The following is a 21,582-nucleotide window of genomic DNA, read 5'->3' on the forward strand; positions in this document are numbered from 1 at the left end:
TTCACAGCTGTGATTGACAGCTATCTGAGCCGAGGAGCCACTGAATCTTCGGAGGACTGAGGAGATTGGAACTTTACATTTAATCACTAAATTTCTATAATTGATATAATTTCACACGGACATAATGGGTTGTTCTGCAGTACATTATGCTAACCGATCTGGCATTTCCAATCGATCTTTGAATTTTTTTCGGTAAGTTAAATTTATAAGCTATTTAATTAGTAAATAAATGTAATGGGCTAGCTAACGTTAGCTAAAAGACAACAAGCCTCGTTAATAGCCATGTTAATAGCTAACAGGTGATCGTTAGCTAGAAGTTACCAATTATTTTTGTATTAGGCCTATTCTAAATTAAGGTTAAACATGATGTAAGTTAGGCTATAACATATCGTCTAGGTTTAACAAACAAAGTTTGTACTGTACTTGGACTTGCGATTGATTACGGTATGCGCATTCTGCAAGGGAGAGTGAGGGCGGGGCACAGGGGTGGGGCCGTTGATTTCACGGCTTTACGGCTTTACTTCCTTCTCGCTACTGCGCATAACTACTGCGCAGAACTGGTCCCAAGATCGCTATCTGCGCAGACGCAAGGCCAAGATGTCAGCGCCGTATCAGGACACTGGTGGCTTCATTTTTCACCAATGGAAAAGAGCGAAAGGGCGTCGTCCAATTATTTTACAGTCTATGTTGTGAACACACAACATGCGGTCAAAGGAGTGCTCAATGCAAGTGAAACAGGCCATCCTTAGGCTTGAACAAAAAATCCACCAGAGAGATAGCAGGAACAGTAAGAGTGGCCAAATGAACAGTTTGGTACACTCTGGGGGAAAAAGAACACACTGGTGAGCTCAGCAACACAAAAAGGCCAGGACGTCCACGGAAGACAAAAGTGGTGGATGACGTAGAATCCTCTCCATGGTAAAGAAAAACCCCTGCCCAACATCCAGCCAGGTGAACACTTTCCAGGAGATAGGCATATCATTATCCAAGTCTTGCATAAAGAGAAGACTTCACGAGAGCAAATACAGAGGGTTCACCACAAGGTGCAAACTATTCATAAGCCTCAAGAATAGAAAGGCCAGATTAGACTCTAAAAAAGCATTCTTTGGACAAATGAAACTAAGATCAATCTGTATCAGAAAAACGTATGGAGAAGGCTTGGAACAGCTCATGATCAGTGTGAAGGCATAGGCATGCATGGCTTCCAATGGCACTGGGTCACTAGTGTTTATTGATGTGACAGAAGTCAGAAGCAGCTGGATGAATTATGAAGTGTATAGGAGTTGCTTTAAGGCAAATAAGTGGAAAATTCTGCAATGGCTGAGTCAGTCACCTGATCACAACCTAATTGAACATGCATTTCACTTGCTGAAGACAAAGCGGCAGAAAGAGCCACAAACAAACAACTGAAGCCCGCTGCAGTAAAGGCCTGGCAAAGCATCACAAAGTAGGAAACCCAGCGTTTGGTAATGTCCACGCATTCCAGACTTCAAGCAGTCATTGCCTGCAAAGGATTCTCGACAAAGAATTAAAAATGAAATTTGTATTTATGATTGTTTTAATTTGTCCAATTACATTTGAGCCCCTGAAATATGGGGACTTTGTATGAAAATGGTAGAAATTCCTAAATGTTTCATACAATATTTTTTTTTCTCAGTGGGTCACCTATACATCCAATTAGCACAAAACTAGAATTTCAGCATAGCTTCCTATATGTGCTACTCCTACATCGCTGTCTGGGATCTCTAGGCCTAGGACATGTATTTTATAAAGTGTATAAAGTGTTTCCCTGGTTATAGTTATAGCACGGGCAGGATAGTATTTAAACATGGAAATTCACAACCACACTTTGTATAACCTTAGCTATATTGCTTAGCTATCTAGCCTTTCAAATAAAGGGTTCCTGCAGCTCCATCAGTCTTAATTTCCCTGATTATATTTTAATACCTTTTAAGATTATGAATTGCCTTAAATTTACCGTAAATTTACTGTTGGTATTACATTTTAGATGGTGCGTTTAAGGCTGATGGGGAAAATTGTCACGCACAGTGGCACGGCAGGTAAAACGTCTAATTAGCCTGTATTTGTTTGATTAACTTAGTATTAGACAATGAGAGACTCCGCCATTAATATACGTTTTACATTAGTTAGCTACAGACATTGACGTCTGGCTGCGTGTTTTTTGTTGTTGTTGCTAGATAGGGATGAGCCAAGATGGGGAGATGCATGTTTAATGAAAAATGGTTGGAGGTGGTTGGCGTCGGCAGGTAACTAGTAGGCAATGTGCAATTTGATGGACAGAGCTGCGCCACATGTCTTGAGGAGAGTTTGGGGCGGTGTTAAGAAATAATGGAGGGGTGGATATTGAACGGCTTACATGGATGCTACACTCAAGCCATTGTTCAGTGTTGCCATCAGTCGTCAAACCTTTAGGAATGCCCCCTTTTGAAATCAATGGCAGCTGCTACACTACTCAGGTTGTGTCCAAGCGTCACGGAACGCTGAGGTTCAATTCTTGACAGCCGACGACGCATTCATTCTGTCTTTTTAATTGAAATAAGAAATCTATTTTTGGGGTCGGGTTGGGTGTATTAATTAAAAATGTAAACAAATAATGGTAACGCATTGTCATATTATGTAGGGGAAAATAACAGATTTTCCTCATCTATTTGTTTCGGCTCTTTGGTCTTCTGGCATTACTTGCGTCAGCCTTTTTTCTGGACTGATGTTTTTTTTGGAAGATGCCACAGGTCAGCTGACAGACCAACCTTGCTATGGTAACAGTTGGAAGATGGACGGCGCACGACTGATTATTGAAGTGAAGTACAATATAGGATATTTTTCTTACCATTATTTAAAAAGAAAAACATTCTTCTGATGGCAAGGCGACACGTTAAGTGTTGATACACCGTTACAAAAACCTATACTAAAGGACTCTAAATTCTCTTCTATCAAAGACATATTTTGGATGTTAAATTATATTTATTGAGGTCTTAAAAAGCATTTAATTTTACTTTAAAAATGGTGCAAGAACCCTGATGAAAACGTTCACTTAGTTTGCCTTTAAATATTCTTTCAGAATATAATGGCATTCAATGTCAAACATTTAGACATTTGAGGGGCAGTATATCCAGTCTCACTTAAGACTTCATCTCAGTTTAATTTAATCTATTTCATCATACAATGCCTCCCACCATAAAACTACCATCCCTAATCCAAAAGCAGTATTTGTTAACCTGAGTTAAGCTTCTGGTTCTATACTCCTATGCTGTTTTACAACAGCAGCTGAGAGTATAGAAAGCGTCAGTACTGGTAGCAGTATAGGGAAAAATGTTGGATGATAGGACAGGGGAGCAGCAGCTGGTCCAGCAGGCCTCCATTAACACTTAGTAAAAACAGACCTCTGGCTCACCTGGCCCACATCCAAAAGAGCCCTCTTTAGCCCTCACACTCTCCTGTCTCTCGTCAGATCACAGATTGGAGAATGGAGATGAAATGCGAAAAGTGCTGTTGTGTTTTTAGTCAGCCTTTCCTCCCCCATCCTTAATGAAACCCTTAAAACTGATGTGATGGCAGTCTCCTGGGAGTTGCTAAACAGCACCTCGTTTCTCTTAATTGATATAATGAACGGCACATGATTCAGCCTCCATAGTCTCATAATTGCCACTTTAACACCCATAATTTAAATGAATGTGGAGGGATGATTGAAGACATTTATGCTTTATGCAAGAATTAAGTCGACAGGAACAAGTAGCCTAATCCTAGTATTTTTAATTGGCAAAAGGGAAATCATTGTGTTTTATTTGACATCAATGCAATTTGTAATTGTATTGAATGCCTGAGTTTATAGGTGCTTTGGTTTGTGTTTATTGATGGGATGGAAGTTCAATTGAGACGTCACAATAATAGAGTCAGTGAATTCTGTATACACATTAGAGGGGTCAGAAAACACATTCTTTAACACTCACCTTTAATTAACTAAAACAGATGAAGAAAAGTTTTTTTATAATCTAAAAAAGTCTATTCCATTGCATATTTAACTCATACCAATAGTTGTCACAAAGTTGGTGTGTTAAATAATGTGTCTACTCTGGTCTTGGCATCTTTTACAAATACATTGTCAGTAGGTAATATTATCAATAATTAATAGAAAAAAACATTCAGATCCTGTGCACTTTTACCACCCTCTGGATTTTCCTTTTCATACAACATCAAATCATAAAATCTAAATGTATTTAACAGTTTTTGCCGCTGATCAACATAAGTCCATAAAATCAAAGTGGAAAATATAAAATCTACACATTGTTCTAAATTATTAATTGCTGATTCTGTTTATACGTGGAGCCGCAAGGCCTTCAGAATCACCGCTCCACTCCAATATCCATTGAACCAGATATTAGACCACAGGGAGAATCTGTTCAAAAATTGTTTCTCATTTGGAAGGTGACTGATGACCATTGACGTTTTCACCCATATACATGATAAAAACTGTATCTCTGACACAAGTTATGTTTATCTAAATAAAACTTGCAGTGTAAAATCAAGCTCAGCTTAACTTTTTAAAAAGTTAACTGATCTGGAATCTACATTCATAAGATTTTCTGAGGGTGCCATTAATTGTGGCACTCATTTTTGAATAAATATGGTTTGTAATTTTTGCCGGAACATGTAAGCGGAGCCAACCAAGAAGAGCGAATTTCTCTTACTGAGTGAGTGTGTGACTTTTGTTAAATAGCGTAGTGATTATCGCAGACTTCCATGCAGAGGGACCAGTGTTTGAGCCTTGACTCGGCCAAAACATTGTGCATTAGGATTTGTTCTGGGTAGAGAAACTTTACTGGCTACAACCTTTAGTAGCTACGTTATAATAAGCCTAAAATAAAACAGTTTATTGTTATCCTGTGAATATTTAACACAATGCTTAACGGTATCAAGCTAGATAATCAAACCTGGCGTAATGTTAATGTGTGACAAAATTATCTTATATTGAGAAGCTATACCGACACTCTGCCCATGTAAACAAATTATGCATCTGCGTTATAGTAAGCCTAAAATAAAACCGTTTACGGTTATATTGCGACTATTACTGGTGGATGCTTATTGGGGTAATCCTATATCACAACCCATTGCGCAGTAAAAGACCAGCAAGCCCTGTAGTCTTGTGGGAATCTCCCCAACCTTCAATATTTTGACCCAGGTTCAATTCCTCTCTGAGGTTCTAATTTTTGTCTCAAAAAAATGTAGAGACCACTGCACCTTTTTCTTTTCCAAAAAAGTCGAAAAGGAAAGTTTTGAGTGAGGAATAGAGGGGTTAAAATTAAGAGGGCAGTGCAAATTGAACACTTCTGTTCCTCACTCAAAACTGCACCTTTTTCTTTCCTTTCCAAAAAATTTGAAAGGAAAGAAAAAGGTGCAGTGGTCTCTTAATTTTTTCCGGAGCTGTATGTATCTACTCTGTACTTTTCAGCTGTCACACAACAATAAATATCCACTCTAATACCATGAATCTCATATATTTAAGAGAATAATTGTATTATGTGACTCTTTTATATGGTTATTGTTTTCTAAAGAAACTAATCAGCCATGGAGTGATTGTTTTCGTTATAGGTAAGCTGTATAGCTATAGCTAGCCATCTACAGTTATTCCGTTAATAAACTTTCTGTTGTCCATGTTATTTTGGCAAAAATGTAATGGCTGTGGTATCACTTCTAATTGTGGGCCGTCTGAAATAGACTTACCTGGTTCTGGTTCTTGTCAATTGAAGGTTAGATTCATATGATATTTTGAATTTAAGATCAAGCTGATAACATCTTTTCACAGTCTTTTATGTTCATAATATACCTAGGATGCCAATACTGGATGGCACTGAAATACTTTTCACCCAGAAATAATTTTGTTGTCTCTGTTGGATTATCTTCTCAACAATAACAGTTTGTAAGCACTCATCCTGCTTCCATCACACATGTTATGATTACATTTTCTCACACAACATTAACATTAAGTATGCAACACAAAATGTTGGATTGAGAGAGTAAATGGTGTGAATACTTTTTAAATTTTTTAGGTGATATTTTTAAGCCTGTATGTTTGTTAGATATTCAAGTACCATTATATAACGGAATCCTGGATGTTCAAATAAAAGCATTTTGATACTTAATTTAATGTATTTCCAAAGTTATGCAACACTGTGTCCATCACGTGTCTCCATTATGAAACCTTCCCACCTTACACCCAATAACTGGTTGTGCCACATTAGCCGCAATGACTAACGAAAAGTTTACTCGTGGATCAGTCTCTCACATGGCAGTGGTTGAATGTTAGCCCACCTTTATAACTTTTACTCTGTCAGGTTTTGAGCATGACCTGCTTGTTTCAGGTCCTCACACTGCATGCCTTAGTTGGGTTTAGGTCTGGGCAATGACTGGTCTAGGCCATTCCAACACTATATTTGTTGCTTTTCAGCCATTCCCATCCAGATTTGTGTGTTTTGGATCACCTTTTTTATGCATTTCCTAGGTCCCATTAAGCTCATAGGCAGAAAGCCCAACATTCTCCTTTAAATTTCTGTCATGCACAGAATTCATGGTTCCTTCAATTATGGCAAATTGTCAATGTCCGGAGGTAGCATAGCATCTTCAAGACACCACTAGCGTTGTGCTTGTTCAATGATGAGGTTCTTCCTTTGGAATGTTTAGTTTTAATTAGGAATAATGGGGCTCATTTCGGCTGTGGTATTATTTTCGATGCGTTTTGAAAAAGGTGTGTTTCAGGAATATTCAGAAAGTAGATAGACTGCTGTGAAGGAGAACCTGTTTCCTTCATAGGGTTGCAAGGACAGAAAAAAATGGCTTAGCAGAAGCTGCCCTCCCATTGGAGTGGGATGACTGAGAGACCTGAGGCAAATAGATCAGAGAGGATGAGAACAGTGAGAGTCACATTAAGCAGTCAAAGCCTCCGTGAAACAGGAGAGCAGTCTTGGTTGAGTGACACATCTTGAATCCAGACAGGTTAGGGTCAAGGACATCATTCTGAGGGATAGTATAGGATAGTTTGTCAGAAACAGCGCATCAAAGTGTTTTGGAATGGAAAGAACAAAGAGTCTCCGAGCTGTGGTTTTTGACGCCAGGTAGGTCAACAAGGCCCTGAAGTGAACTTTTTGGTTTGACAGTCACAGTGGCAGGTAGATTCAAACTATAACAGCCAGTCAGATTTGCCTTAATCTATTTCCCCTAAAACACTGTAAAACTACTCTGGAGAGAGTAAGGGAAGAACTGTTTATGCATCCACAGTTCAGTGTGTAACATTAGACCCAATGGGCTAAGTGAATGAGAAGCAGATGTCATGAACCTTCTTTTCTAAGTGATTGACACATTTGTTTGAGGTGACTTTGTGCTAGGCGACAATACTGCTGTTTGACAAGCATGCTGCTTCATTGGCCTGCTGTGGTCCAGTGGCCTGGGTTGCCTTTTCCGGGGCACATTCAACACTGTTCTTTCTGCTGCTGAAGGGACTGGAGAGTTTAGTACTCACACAGTAATTGAAGACAGCCTGGGAGATATGAAAACCCCTCCTCTTCTGTGGACAGGCTATGTAAACAGAAATGGGACTGTATATCTTTCACAAAAGAATGTTTTGCAAGTGAAAAGAGCAGTATTACCTCCAGGGCCTCAGACAAATCCTAAATTGGCAGGTGTTTGTCTTCAAAATTTTAGATGGGGGAAGCGAGGTATGGCTCATAGACTTGCTGATAATTTTGAGAGTTGCTGATAATTTCTCAACAAATATGGAGCCAGAACTTAATTGAGAACCTAGCCAATTACACAAGACTTTAGTTCGGGGATAACTGAGATTACTTCCCTTTAATTCCTGACAGTGATTAGAAGAACATTGAAATAATTCTCCATTTGCAGGTCTGTATTAAGTTCCCAGCAGCCTAAACCCTATTTAATAGGGTACAGTACTAGACAACAAAAGATTGAAAAATAATTTATGTATTTCTACTAAATAGATCAAGACAAGAATACAGGCTACGTATCACCTTAGAGTAGAACAGATGGCATCTAGCTATAGATGCAGCACAAATTGGTGTTTACTTTTTGACAAAACTTAATGGACACAGTAGACCCTTCTCTCTACCATCCCTCTCTGCCACTCTGTCTACCATAACCGAGCTGCTGATGACAAACACATGATCCTACTGTCAGTCTGATCTGTAGATGCCTAAATGTACTTGGACAGATTCTTACCCAATCGTTTACTGTATGTTGTGTTATTGTTACATAAATACAATGAAGGAAAAATTAAGTCCTTTCTTTGACAGGTTGGAAGATCAGACAAAGAAGCTCCACAAAGATATGAAGAAGAGCACAGAGGCTGATATAGGTATGTTCTGGAACACATTGTACATTTTGGCCTTTCCGGTGTTGGAATAATTGCTTTAAAAAATTTTATGACAGTTTTCACTATTCATTTCTAAATTAAGATGTTTCTTAACACAAATTATGAGGCACCACCCAGAATGTCAGCTCACTTGTGTTTTATATAGTCAATACTCTGATATATGTATACTTAAAAGGGCATTTTATCTGGGGGCAGCGTACTTGTTTTGTATCATGTTTGAGAGGTTTCTAGGTCTTCGCGATTTGTTTCACACATACTTGAAGAGTTTTGAGTGCAAAACCATCCACTTTATAACATCGAATCTGATGTTATAAGATCTGATCTGAAAAGTGAATGTTGTCATGTTTTCTTTCATTTAACAAAGTTCAATTTGGAGTTGTACGCATACTTGTTTGATAGAACCATTGAATGTCTGTCTTTGATGTTCCTAGCAGCAAAATAAATTGATAAATGTACAAAGCAACATTTGTTCTAATTTCTAAAAGACTACTTTGGTGGGGAGCTACTTCTTGCTCGGACATAGTGTACTTTTGGTGATATCTAGATTTCTTCCTTAAGTTCCCTACTAGCGTTTTTTCCCCTAGATGTGTGTATCAATATCATGTTGCTGGTTCTATAGGTTCTCATACTGGGAAAAAGGGCTTATATATATATATTAATTAGCAAGGTACCTTGTGTCTGTATCCTTTTGGGTTGACAGGTGTCTGCTGGATGGCTCACCAAAAGGGTTAATATTCCCCCTTCTTTATCTCCTTCATTTCTAACATGTCCCTTGTTCCTGGAGAGGGACCTGTTTAATATCTTGCTTTATTTTAAATCATGATTAACACCAAGTGGCTTTTTTCTATGTAACATTAGTGGTTCTCTGACATTTTTATTATGAGATGCCTGTTCTGCAGCGTTCTACTAGTTCAAAGCCCCCCTTCCTCCCGCAAACCATTTATCAGTCCGTTATCAGGAAGCAGTACTGTGTTTTATGCTTTTACTAATGCTTTTGGGGGAAGGGGTTTTCTTCTTTCTCTCTCTGTCTCTCTCTCTCTCTCTCTCTCTCTCTGTCTCTCGCTTTAAGTTTGAAGAATGAGTTCAGAACCCGAGAACACTGGATTTCCCACTGTACATTGTGTTCACATCACCCATAACGTCAATAACTTGGTCTCATTCAATGACTCAGTTTCATACTCAGCATACTTTCACTGATACTTGAAATGTTGCTGCCTGTCAGGTTTTTTTAGAGACATGTTGTGCAATACTGGAAACATTTTGGATATGTGGTTTTATTCAGCAGCATATAAATTAACACATTGTTTTGAAGATTTTTCCCTTCATAGCTTTTAGCTTTCATTCAGTTTTAACACTGCTGTTAATAAGAAATACGCTTCTTTATTTGTTGGATCTTTTATAGAACTTGTGCCTGGTAGCTAGCTACTCTTAGGGTAGATAAAAGAAGGATGGTTAAATGAGGGGCTTTTTAACTTATTTTTTCTTTTTGGTTGCCCCATTGCAAGTGGAAGAGTGGCCACACCCCAATGAGCTGCTAATAAATATCCACCATCTCTCCAAAAAAATGGGGATGATGCCACATCAAAGTATCAGAGCTGTCAATGTCTCGTTATAATTAATGGATCCCATCTGTTGCACAGGTCCTTTTCTTCACCAACTGCCACCTAACAAAGTGTGGACCTGCACAACATTTCAGCACAATGTGCTCCACACAGCTGCATGACAGTGATCATTTGTGTTATCTATTTAAATGAAAACAAAATTCTTAGGCATGTGTCCATTAGTCCATTAAATAAATATTTACAGAGCCTGGACATTTCTTCCCCCAAGCCACACTTTTTTTTTACCATTTAAAATGAAGTTATTTTTGGTCTGCAAGCAGAAAACCTGAAATAAGTAATACATCCAATGATGTATTAAAAACAATTATGTTACCTGACTAAGGTTGAAAACACTGTAGTATGTTCTGTACCTTGTCAGCCGGTTCCACATAGGCAACTTTTGTTTATTCATTGTAAGAAGACCAAACCAGAAACATGCATATAATCTATTAACTGTTAATTACCCAATCCTAAGAATGAGACCTAAATTGAATCTGATGGTTTTTTTTTCTTCACTTCTCATCCTATCAACTTCTTTGCATGTCCCTAGTGCTGTTTATTTATTTTGATGGTGAAGCCATGATCAGATATACACTCTGTGTCTAAGATAAAGTGGCAGGAGTGCAGATTAACAGTAATTGGCGTTGGCACTGTAGAAACATTTGCACAGATTTTCAGTGCCTTTGTGAATATTCATCACAGCAACTGAGCCCACCTGCGCTACAGCTGCTCTATCCTACTTTTCCTATTAGCTTGTTTTATAAAAAGCTCCTGTTTGAACTCTACCCCATGGGTCAAATGCCCACCATGTTAGTCCTGCCATGGCTGCTTACCTCTGCAGCTAGTTGTGCACACCAAGCCTGCGTGGGCCAAAAAGTAAAACCAGGCCAACAATTAATAATGCAGATTTGATGTTGGCATGGTAATCTTTCTCCCTTACTCACTCCATCTTCCTTTCCTCGCCATTTTTTTTGTCTCCCTTCCCTCACTCTAGTAATATTCCCTGCCTGGTCTACATTCATCTCCCAAATGAATGATAGAATAAAATTGTGTACAATAAAGAAATCCAGAAACAGATCTATACGGTATGCACATAAAAAAAAAATGGTTTAGTCTTTGTTTCACACGTTACAAATGACTCTGTTTTCAGAGTAGTCAATAGTTAAATTTAGTCCCAATGTTTATAGCAGATAATGACTGCATTAACTTACAAATTTTCTAATGTAACTAATTGGTGGCTATTACCCTGTGTATATACTTTGTGGTGTGTTTTTCATTCACCTGTTTAGGTTACCCCAGACTGACAAGGTCTCTTGAATCCATATTTCAAAGTCCCGCCCAAACACGAACTATCTCTCCTTTGATTGGTTCATTTGGTATCCAATTTTTTGTAGAAATGCTAATGGTATGCTTGGGACGAGAGCTGCATATTTGCCTCATTTTAAAATCCTTGTTATTTTTATGAGTTGAAAGTTTATTACCGTAGACCAAGCAACCAAGTCACATTCAATCATGGCTAAGAAAAATGTAAAATAGTCATTCTAGCCATTTGGCCACATGAGGAGAATGGCTTTGGCTTTCCACCAGGATTGTGAGTCAAAGCAAGTGTTTGTTATTGTGCACCATAAACATTTGGCTACAAAATACCAGTTTTGCAATGACACAAACATGTGAAAAGATTATTTCAACCATGGTGTGAAAGATTTATTCAAATCATGGTTTATAATAGATTTATTTTTCCTCAGTGAATTTACTCACACACCTCCATACCATTTAGCCTCCCAAGTGTCATGGCAGTCCAAGGCACTACATCCTATTGCCAAAGATCCAGTAGACTCTGGGTTAAAAATTTGGTAATAACTGGAGTCTTCTTTGGGCGTCACATAGGGATATGGGAGGGTGAACTGGCAGAGCATTGTCCTATAACTGTTTCTTAAAATGGCAGCATTAATGTTCAAGCTCCAATGATTTCAGGTAATCCTGAATGAATCATGAGTAATGATTGTTATTGAGGTAGAGATTAGCGTATCTTCGGGGCAGGATTTTTGTCGCTCTTGTAACTTTCTCACTCATCATTCTTCGCAACTTTCATTCTTTTTTGCATTATAAGACTCCAAAATCTCTATTTATAATCTCTGTCGTACACAAAATAACCTCAAACATAGCTAAAAGCAAACTGCAAATGCAACAATTCAGTTGAATACTTCACACACCCTTGTCTTTTTTTCCATCTATCAAGGGAATCACTAGTGACTGTTTATGTGTCTCTTAGCCATGTCCAAAGCAGCAGTGAAGATCTCAGGGGACCTGCTCAGTAATCCACTGTGTGAACAGGACCAGGCTTTCTTGGACTCCATGACTGCTCTGGACACAGCCATGAAGAGGATGGACTCCTTCAACCAGGAGAAGGTCAGTGTCGAGCCTGTCTGTGTTGCTCTCCCTCAGCCTCTGTCTAGAATTTTCCCAGTGGCTATATAATGGCTATAATACAACAACCGTTTTGCATTAATTGCTCAAATAAACTCTATAGACAGGAGAAAGACTCCACCTGCTTAGCTTTCAATGCTTTAACTGTTAGCATTGTGTTCCGCATTCTGACAGCCATACTTCATATGCTGTTCTCTCTTCAAACACAGAAAGGGCAGAAACCAAAAAGGTTTTGTTTGCCTAAGTGTATTTTCATCTTTGTCAATATTATGTAACCGTGTGAACACAGAAAAAATATCTCACTTGATTTATTTTCTTATATTCTTTTGAAAGGGTCTATAGAACCACACTGGGCTATTAGATGATCATCTCCGTCGAATATCATAAAGCTATAGCTCAGAAGCATTCATGACCCAAATGTAACTAGTGTTCAAAATCTGTACTTAAAATAGATTTACTTGAAATCTGTTCTCTGTATGTTCTTTCCCAGTCCCATCTACATTATTTCAACTGTGTACTAAATGAATTTGAATTAAAGTAATTTGTGCCAGGTATTGAACCACTGCATGTGTTTCAGCGTGGCGTTACAATGTGGAGCATCTCTGTAAAGGGGAAGTCAGTTACAGGGAATCACACTGATCGTCAAGAATGCAGAAAGATAGATACAGTGCATATAGAAAATCCCCACCCCCTTTCAAAATGTTCACCTTTTGTTGCCTCACAGCCTGAAAGGAAAACCCATAAAATCTGACTTTTTGTTTACACACAGTAACCCACAATTCCAAATAATATTCTAAAGATCTCTGAATTTCTTTTTAAATTAAAACAGCCAAGTACCCTTTTTGGATAAGTGAACACACCCCCTGGGTTAATAATTGGTGGAAACAAATTTTGCTTGAATTACAGCCATGAGTCTCTTTGAATTTGCCTCCATTAACTTTGCACAGCTATGTAGACTGTGCAATATTTGCCCATTCATTCTTTGAAAGTTTTTCAGGCTCTGTGAAATTACATGATGACCAATTATGGACTGCACTCTTCAAGTCATTTCACAGATTCTCAATTGGAATTAGGTCTGGGCTCTGTCTAGGTCACTCAAGGACATTCACCTTCTTGTCCATCTGTACAGTTACTTTGACAATGTGCTTTGGGTCATTGTCACATTTTTCAAAGAGCTGTAGATTCTCCTCAAGAATCTGTCAGTGTTTTGTGCTGTCCATTTGCCCTTTTGCTCCAGTCCCTGCTGAAGAGAAACACTCCCACAACAGGATGCTGCCACTGCTGTGCTTTACTGTAGGCATGGTGTCCTTTGGGTGGAAAGATGTATTGGTTTTTCAGCAGATATATTGTTTTGTGTTCAGGCCAAAAAGTGCACTTTTGGTCTCATCTGACCTCAGCACCTTTTGCCACAGCTTCAGTATCTGCAATGTTTGTTTTGGCAATGCTGAAATTAGACTTAATGTTGCCTTTTTTGAGGAGTCTTGCTACCCTCCCATAGAGGCTAGATTTGTGCAGAGCTTGTGGAATTGTTTGGAGGGATGGCCTGATCAATACAAGGTCTGGATGAGGTATGAAAGTCAGTTTTATTTGCCTTTCCCCATGTTGATAGATGATGTTGGTTTCTCATGTTTTACCCCTTGTTTATACCCCAATGAAAAAGAAAGCCATTGAAGGCCACAATCCATTTCAAGACTACTGAGAAATGTACTTAAAAAAAAGAAAATGTTAACCCAAATTTAATTTTGTTTCTCTTCTTTTAAAATAATAATCCTGTGCTTATAGCAACAGTTTTTTTTCATACAGCCTTTTTGCTCATCTTTATCAAGAGTGCCAGTCATTTTAGAAGAGACTGTAAGAACGTTTTGCAGGAGCTTTTTGCTCATCTTTATCAAGAGTGCCAGTCATTTTAGAAGAGACTGTAATAATGTTTTGCAGGAGCTTTTCAGAATGACTGGACACATTTGTGGTGGTAACTGGGCTTGTGGTCCGCAGCTAGTGACCTATTGTATGTCTGTCAAACATTTGCTTGGTTGTGTGCCAAGAAAAACTGTATTTTCATTTTAGTTGTTTTTAAGACAGAACGTTTTGTAATCCTTCTGAAGGATTAGACCCACAAACAATGCATCAGGACCCCCTAAAAAGCAAATCCATTATTCTCTACTAATGTTAGAATTCGTTACATGGTAAATGTATTTGTGATCATTCGTTTCAATCAGCTTTCTTTCCTTTTCCACTTTTTTCTTAGTTAAACAGTGGGTCGGAACTCTAAAGTGTAGTTAATATCTTGCTGTTCTCCTGAGCCCACTTCCCTCTGGCTGTGCTCATAACCCAGATAACCTTCACCTCGGACAAACCTGGGAGGTCGGCTCTGCGCTTCATACGATTCATTTTCTGGACTCAACCTTTCGAAATCATCTCGAATCGGTTTTGAGCCGCTTTGAGTCATACGGTCAGGAACAGCAATATGTCAATGTGGTATTGTATTTTTACATCACTGCTGTTTTGCAGGTCAGTAACAAAAGGTGCAGTTTTGCTGTGCAGTGTGTAGGAGTGGAGGCGTTGGCTGGCTCTATAGGGTGTAATTTCCCTGCTTGGCTCCATGGTCTGCTGGACTAGGGTCTAGCCAGGCAGTGTGAAGCTGTGTACACCTTCTTACTTCTGCAGGCAGGGCAGTCATCATTAAAAGCCTCTGCTAAATCAATGCTGCCACTCCAAAAAAATATGGTTAAAATATACAGTTTAAAGCCTCCTTTTTAATCTAGTCTCAGTCAACACGAATAACGTCCATGTTCTGCTTTATTATGTCTCTGAGCCGCATAGCTTGACTTTTGGAAACTAATTCCAGGCCTTTGGTTGGTCAGTTGGTTTAGTATTTTAGAATATCACCTGAGGATTCCAGCGCAGCTCACCAGAGTCGTACTCCACCAGCTCTCCCTTCAAGCTGGCTGTTCTTTCGTTCTGACGGCAAAACCAACAACTCAACTGCTCAAGCAAAACAGACACAAAAGCAACCACCCTTTGCTCTCCGTGGTGTTGAGACGAGATTTTCTGCCGCGGGGGCTGCGAGTGAGAGAGCGAGTGGATAAAACGTGCAGGGATAATGAAGGCAACGATGGCCCAGGCCTGTGTGTTTATTTCTGGGGCTGAGTAGGGCGTGCAACCCCCCCGGCACACAGTTGCTGAAGCTGAGCCCCAGTGAAAATGGCTGCTGAGCAGTAGCGGATGCTCCGTTTGGAGGGGTATTGATTTCTTCTGCGATCTGCATGTATTTTTGGGAGGCCTGTGTGCTGGGATGGCCTCTGCTCCGTGACTCACTCCTGGAGACTGCTGCTAGTGTGTCGGCCTCAGGCACTGCTAGGCCTCGACGGAATAGCCCCCCCCCTCCCCCCCCCCCCCCCCCCGCGGTAAGGGGCAGAGGGTAGAGGGCACCAGCATGCTTAAGCAAATGTGGTGGGTTTTGTTCTCCCTATTCACTGCATGCGCTCACCTCAGCAGCAGCGCAGCTCCTGACTTTTCTCTCCCAGGCAGGGAGGATGGTGTGAATATGTAAAATGTAGGATAATGTGAATTGCTTGAACTTGTTTTTCCCCTTCAAACCACATTAATTCACATTATTTACTTAGAAAGCCTTCTTGTGTTTGTGTATTTAGTTAGAGATGGTCAGGGGCTGTTTTTGGATGTGGATTCATCAGGTGTTTTTTTTGTTTTTTCCTTCCTGAAGTCACTTCATGAGATTATTCTGGTCCATATAACCACAATATATAACCGGACAGGGAAGTGCTGAAAGAGCAGTTGAACCCACACTTCTGCCATCCATGTGCCCCGGAGGCAGCAGCTTAGACTGCTGGACTATCTATCCTTCATTTATTATACAGGACTGAGCAAAATATAGACAATATGACAAATGCCTGTACCTGTGGTCAGGGCAGTCCTCAAGCAGGCCCCCTCACTTATAGACAACCTAGCTATTATTAAGATCAGGGTGCTCTTCAGGTCAGGGTCCCGTGAATCTTACCCACCTTTCCCCACGTTGGCTACGGCCCTGCCTGCAGTCACTGTAACAAACTGTTGGTTTTTAACTCACCATGGTTACATTGATACTTCTTGTTTCTAGTGTCTTTCAACTTTATAAATCCAACCTTCAAATGGGATCAAGCTGATCTAGAAGGTTAGAATCATAACTATCCTAACCACTTCCAGATTGGATTACCAAATCTTTATCCCAATTCAGAGAACCAGAATTCAGAAAAGTCCTGTCAAGGGGAGAGAAAAAAGATTCAGTGATGGAAAAGGTTCTGGAAACCTCTGGTCATACTATTGAAAAGTTTTTAAAAAACTGTGTTGGCATGCATACTGTCTTTCATGATTTGCTAATGCTACAAAAACCCCAAGATATATTATTTACTAATCAATACTTGGAGTATAATAGCAATGTAATATCATCCAAGAATCACATTGCAGTATGCAACAATCTGTTTTCTCCCATCACTAATGCTGTTGTATATTATTTGTTTCTTAAAGTCTGTGATTGACTATCCCTCCAATAATTAGCGAACAAGTGATTAGTTATTTTTTTTTAGCCTCACTGTTCTCATGCAGCTGTCACTTCATGGAGTTTCTTGCCACTTATTTCTTATTTAATGTTCTTAGCGATGCTCTTTACCGGAGTTGTTTGCCAGGTTAACTTTGTGTTCTGTCAGACGTATAAATCCAGAAGTAATTCTGAATCTGCAATGTAAATGACATTGGAAACTTTAATTGTGTGCCAACTTCTATCGATAAGACTTTGACATCGGGGCCGGGGGCCTGGAGATGAGATGTTCATTTACTTCCATTTAACTCTGCCCCCCTCGCTCCCTTCCCCTGTCGTCTCCAGCTCGAGAAGGGGAATGAAGGAAAATATAAACTGTTATTGTTAAAATGTTTGTTTGCAAAGAACTTTCATCTTGTAAGGCAGCCCACCCTCCACAGGATTTGAAATCAGTGGGGCTTTTCTTTCATGTCCTTCCCTTGACAGTTGCATTCGTTTGTATTGTTGAGCTCGATGAATATTCAGGGATTTCTCTTCAGGGCTTGTGTACAATAAAAGAGTCAACGTAACAAAAGTTTTTTTTTTTTTTGGAGCCCGCCTCACCTCCCTCCCCTCTATTGTCTTGAGTGCTGTTGTCAACAATTGTTGGTTTCTGAGGAGGCTTCATCATGCTGTTAATGAGTGGAACTTGGATTAACTATTTGGTTCAACTTGATGCAACACGCTTTGACAATTAATTTCAATGCATATCCATTCACATTCATATTAAGATAATTGCCTTCTAATCTAACATGGACCTGTGTCTGTTCGTCTATAGGTGAACCAAATCTCCAAGACTGTAATCGATCCTCTGAAAAAGTAAGTGCCCTATGCCTCTCCTACTGTCTGCCTTTTTTAATACATTAGAAGCAGCTGAGCCCATGTCTTCAAATATTTTCTGTCTATAGTAGGGAGTGGTAAGGATGTTTTTTAGCTGGTCCCCACTAGGAGAAATATTATTTCCTCCAGGGGTTAGGCTTAGGGTGAAACTTACAATGGGGGTTAATGTTAGAATGAAGGCGTTACAAGTTGAAGTTTGGCATAAGGGCTAGGTTAAGTGTAGACATAAAGGCTATTCGGGGTAGGGGTTAGGGGGTAGGGGACATGGAGAATCAGTTATATCACAGGGATAGAAAAGCCTCTGTGTGTGTGGGGGGAGGGGGGGGTCAGTATGCGTGTGTGTCTGGAAGACCGTGTGCTTGGCTACCCTTCCTTACGTTCGCCCCCTTCAGTCGGATCACACAGTGAGTACTATTCCATTCCTGAAGTCTGGCCCGGTCACACACACACACACACACACACTCAGAGCGTGCAGAGGCGGTAGAGGGTGTGGCCAGGCTGGGAGCAGGGACCCACCCGTCTTCCGTAGTGCTTGTTAAGGTCCTACTTCCTCCTGCTGGCCCCTCCCGGGAGGCTGCTTTTTACAGTGAGTTGTGTGTGTATTTCAAAGAGAGACAGATACAATGTTTCTGTTGATGATTTTCTTTGTGTTTTTTTCACATCGGTTTACACCAAATAAATCTGTCTGAAATTCCTCATCTTGTCATGTCAAACCCCTGACAAAGTGAAAGAACAAATGAACACACCTAGTTTTTTGTTTGTGTGCGTGTGCTATTGGTGTCTTCATGGTGTGTTCTGGTGGCGGAACTATGACAGGATGGAATGGTTCTAATTTCCTCTTCCTGGTGGGCGGCAGGCGGACGTGTGGGCAAGCTTTGAATATGGCAGAGAGCCCAGCTTCCTGGGCCAGAGGCAGGGGATTGGCTGGAAAGCAGGACTTTCTCAGGACAACGCACATGCACACACACACACACACACCACATTGGAAAATAAATTGTGGGGAGCCACTATAACAGGATGGGCTCTGAGGCCAGATGAAGTTAGCCACTCATATGAGATTGAAAAAGGACAGAAAATAGTCCTGCATTCATTAAGAAATGTCTTTTAACACGAGGTAAACAAGCACAGCAATCCTGTTCCTGTATGTGGCGTTGAGACACAGCCATCAGCACAGTATAGAGAACTGATCTATTAAGCCAACATACATTAAGCTTCTAAAAAATCCATTAGCAGACCAGTTACTGAATTGTTTATTGTTGTTGGCGAAGTCATAATAATCTTGATGTTTTTATGTCGATCGCTTAGAACATTTGTGGAATCTTAAATAAAGCAGAGAATGGCCTGATCCTGGACCGTCTGTTAATGGACAGTTTCTTTTTCACTTCAGTGGCCTGTGTATGTGTGTACCGTGCCTGTGTGTGTGTGTGTGAATGCACATTTACCCTACACTTAGTTTGGTATTAACACTCACTGTAGTAACACATCCGAGAACTGATGAACACAAATATGTCTGTCTCTCTCCTCCTCTCCCTTTGTCTGTCCCTCTGCTTTCCTCTCTAGATTTTCATCATGATTTTCATTACGCTTTTCTATTTCTATTAGAAGTACGCTTTTCTAAAGTATCATTTCCAGAGTGGGTGCTCCGCTACAGAAAATGTTCTTGAAGGGTCCTTTAAGGGTTCTTCATATTAAAACTGGGTGAACTTTCATTATTACTTCAATCAAAGAACAAATTGAAGAACATTTTGGGGAATATCTTTGAGCAGGTAGATGTTTTTTTAAGTAACAAGTATAAATGGTTCTTTACAATACCCATTTACATTTGTCTTTGAAGAACCAACTCTCCCACTGATTCAAAGTAAAGGATACTCTTAGAACCTTTCTTTTTAGAGTGGGTGATACATTTTATCAGCACCACAAACATGGGAAAATTGAATGGGAAAATACTGGATATTATATGTTATTGTAAAGGAGGATTGTGATTGGTCAATAAACTAGAGCCAAAACTCCAAAACATTTGTTTGGTTTCTACTTGGTAGTTAACTGTCCTCACGGTGTCCCAGGTCTGAATCCGTCCCTTATTAGAAGGAGAGGTTGAAGACTCAGAGTGATCGTTACATGTCCTTGAAGCATGTTGATTCCGGTGTACTTCCTGCTTGAGCGAACAGCGTTAAGAAGCATTACGGCTTGGCATGATTTGCTTCGGGGGACCCGTGTCTGATCTTTGACTCTTCCCTGCCTACTGAGAGTTGTTTGAATGAGGCAAGGCTGTAGTTATTTCTTCCCTTTCCATGCTGTTGCTCTCTTTGTGGAAATGGAAGGCTGCCCTGTCATAAGACCTTTGCGAAGGGCCAGACAGTAACAGAGCAAACCAGCGTATCTGCTCTTTTCACATAGCAGAGCTAAGGGGAGAGAGGGACTGCCCCCGAGTTCAAGGTCATTTAGCCTGTTCTGGGAGTAATTCAAGATTCTGTTGTTTTCTGTTGTTGTCAAATTCAAGCATTAATATGTGTTTACTAGTTGACTGAAAATGATGTAGCTTATAAACTAAAGGTAGAGAGAACACACCTGGTTAGGTGAGGTGCCAGCTGGTGGAACATAGCTTATAAACTAGCCATCATTTTAATTCTGTCATAGAAATGTTTTTATCTCTTTACGTTGAGCCTAGACTTAAGCAAAATGTTTCCTTCACAAAACCCTCTCAAAGGCCTTACCTAGTTTTTTCTTGCCTCAATATCAGGTGTATCAGGTATCAAACTTGCATAAGTGTCCTCAATTTTGATCAACAGACAAACCATGGGGCATGTTACGGCAGAGCAAGCCTTCCTTTCTTTGAAACGAAAGGTTCTGCTGGCATTTACGCAACACACTGTCTCTAGCCTTCTGGTTTACACAATAGTTGGCCTACAATAGACATAACAAACTGCAATAGGCTATACTTTGTTTTTTCATTATACCTAAATAATGCTGTCGTTTTGAGAATTCCACATTTCATAGACTGTGAGACATGGAACTTGAACATATTTTGAGAACTTTTATTAATCATAAAAGTTTATTAATCATAAGTCTAGCGGTTGGTCAGCTAGCGGTTGGTCAGCTTGCCAGGACAAATATTCCTCCAAGGCCTCTCTTCAAATTTGGCTGGGCTTGTTGGTCCAGTCCTAGGCTTGGCTGGCTGCTTCTCTGGTTGTGGGTCTGACTGTAGATCACCTTGTTAAAAACAAGCTTTCTCATCCAACTGCTATTTCCAGCTAGCACACCCTGACTGACCTTTCACATAGACAGTTGTGGGCCGTCCTTACTCCAGCAAAGCCTGGTCTAAACAAGGCAGGGTAAATATAGGCTCGTCTGGAGCTGACCGGTCAGTATGTGAATGTCTAGGGAAATGTCCAGCCTAGCCAGCAACTCAGCCAAAACGATCATTATGCAGCATGTACATTTGAACTTCGAACACAGCCACAGTCACTCAGATGTCACTCAGATGTCGCAGTGACATCTGATACAAGCAAGCTCCCGCAGAGAGGCTCTTTAGATCATTTCTAATCACAACCCCAAAACACACATTGGCATCCTCTTGGAGCTGTACTTCTGTGACCTAATTGTTCTCATTACTACTCCATTGTGTTACTGTGATCGGACCACATTGCACCTCGTGACGTGGATAGGTGGTGGGAAGTGAGGTGCTTTGGAGGAGGAGAATGTGGTCAGCCTTTGTGTTTTTAATGAGCCAGTGTGGTGTGTAA

The 21,582-nt window shown here is 40.1% G+C and overlaps 1 protein-coding gene across 1 annotated transcript in view; it reads left to right on the plus strand.

Annotated features, from left to right (window-relative positions):
• bin3 (bridging integrator 3) overlaps positions 1–21,582 on the plus strand; it is a 50,794-nt gene that overhangs the window by 10,612 nt on the left and 18,600 nt on the right. Inside the window, exons 4-6 of the mRNA XM_010876004.4 lie at positions 8,322–8,383; positions 12,275–12,411; positions 17,778–17,818. Coding sequence (XP_010874306.2) covers positions 8,322–8,383; positions 12,275–12,411; positions 17,778–17,818 — 240 coding nt within the window. The remainder of the gene's footprint in view (positions 1–8,321; positions 8,384–12,274; positions 12,412–17,777; positions 17,819–21,582) is intronic.

This window comes from Esox lucius, chromosome 13 (genome assembly GCF_011004845.1).
Source record: "Esox lucius isolate fEsoLuc1 chromosome 13, fEsoLuc1.pri, whole genome shotgun sequence".
NCBI lineage: Eukaryota > Metazoa > Chordata > Actinopteri > Esociformes > Esocidae > Esox > Esox lucius.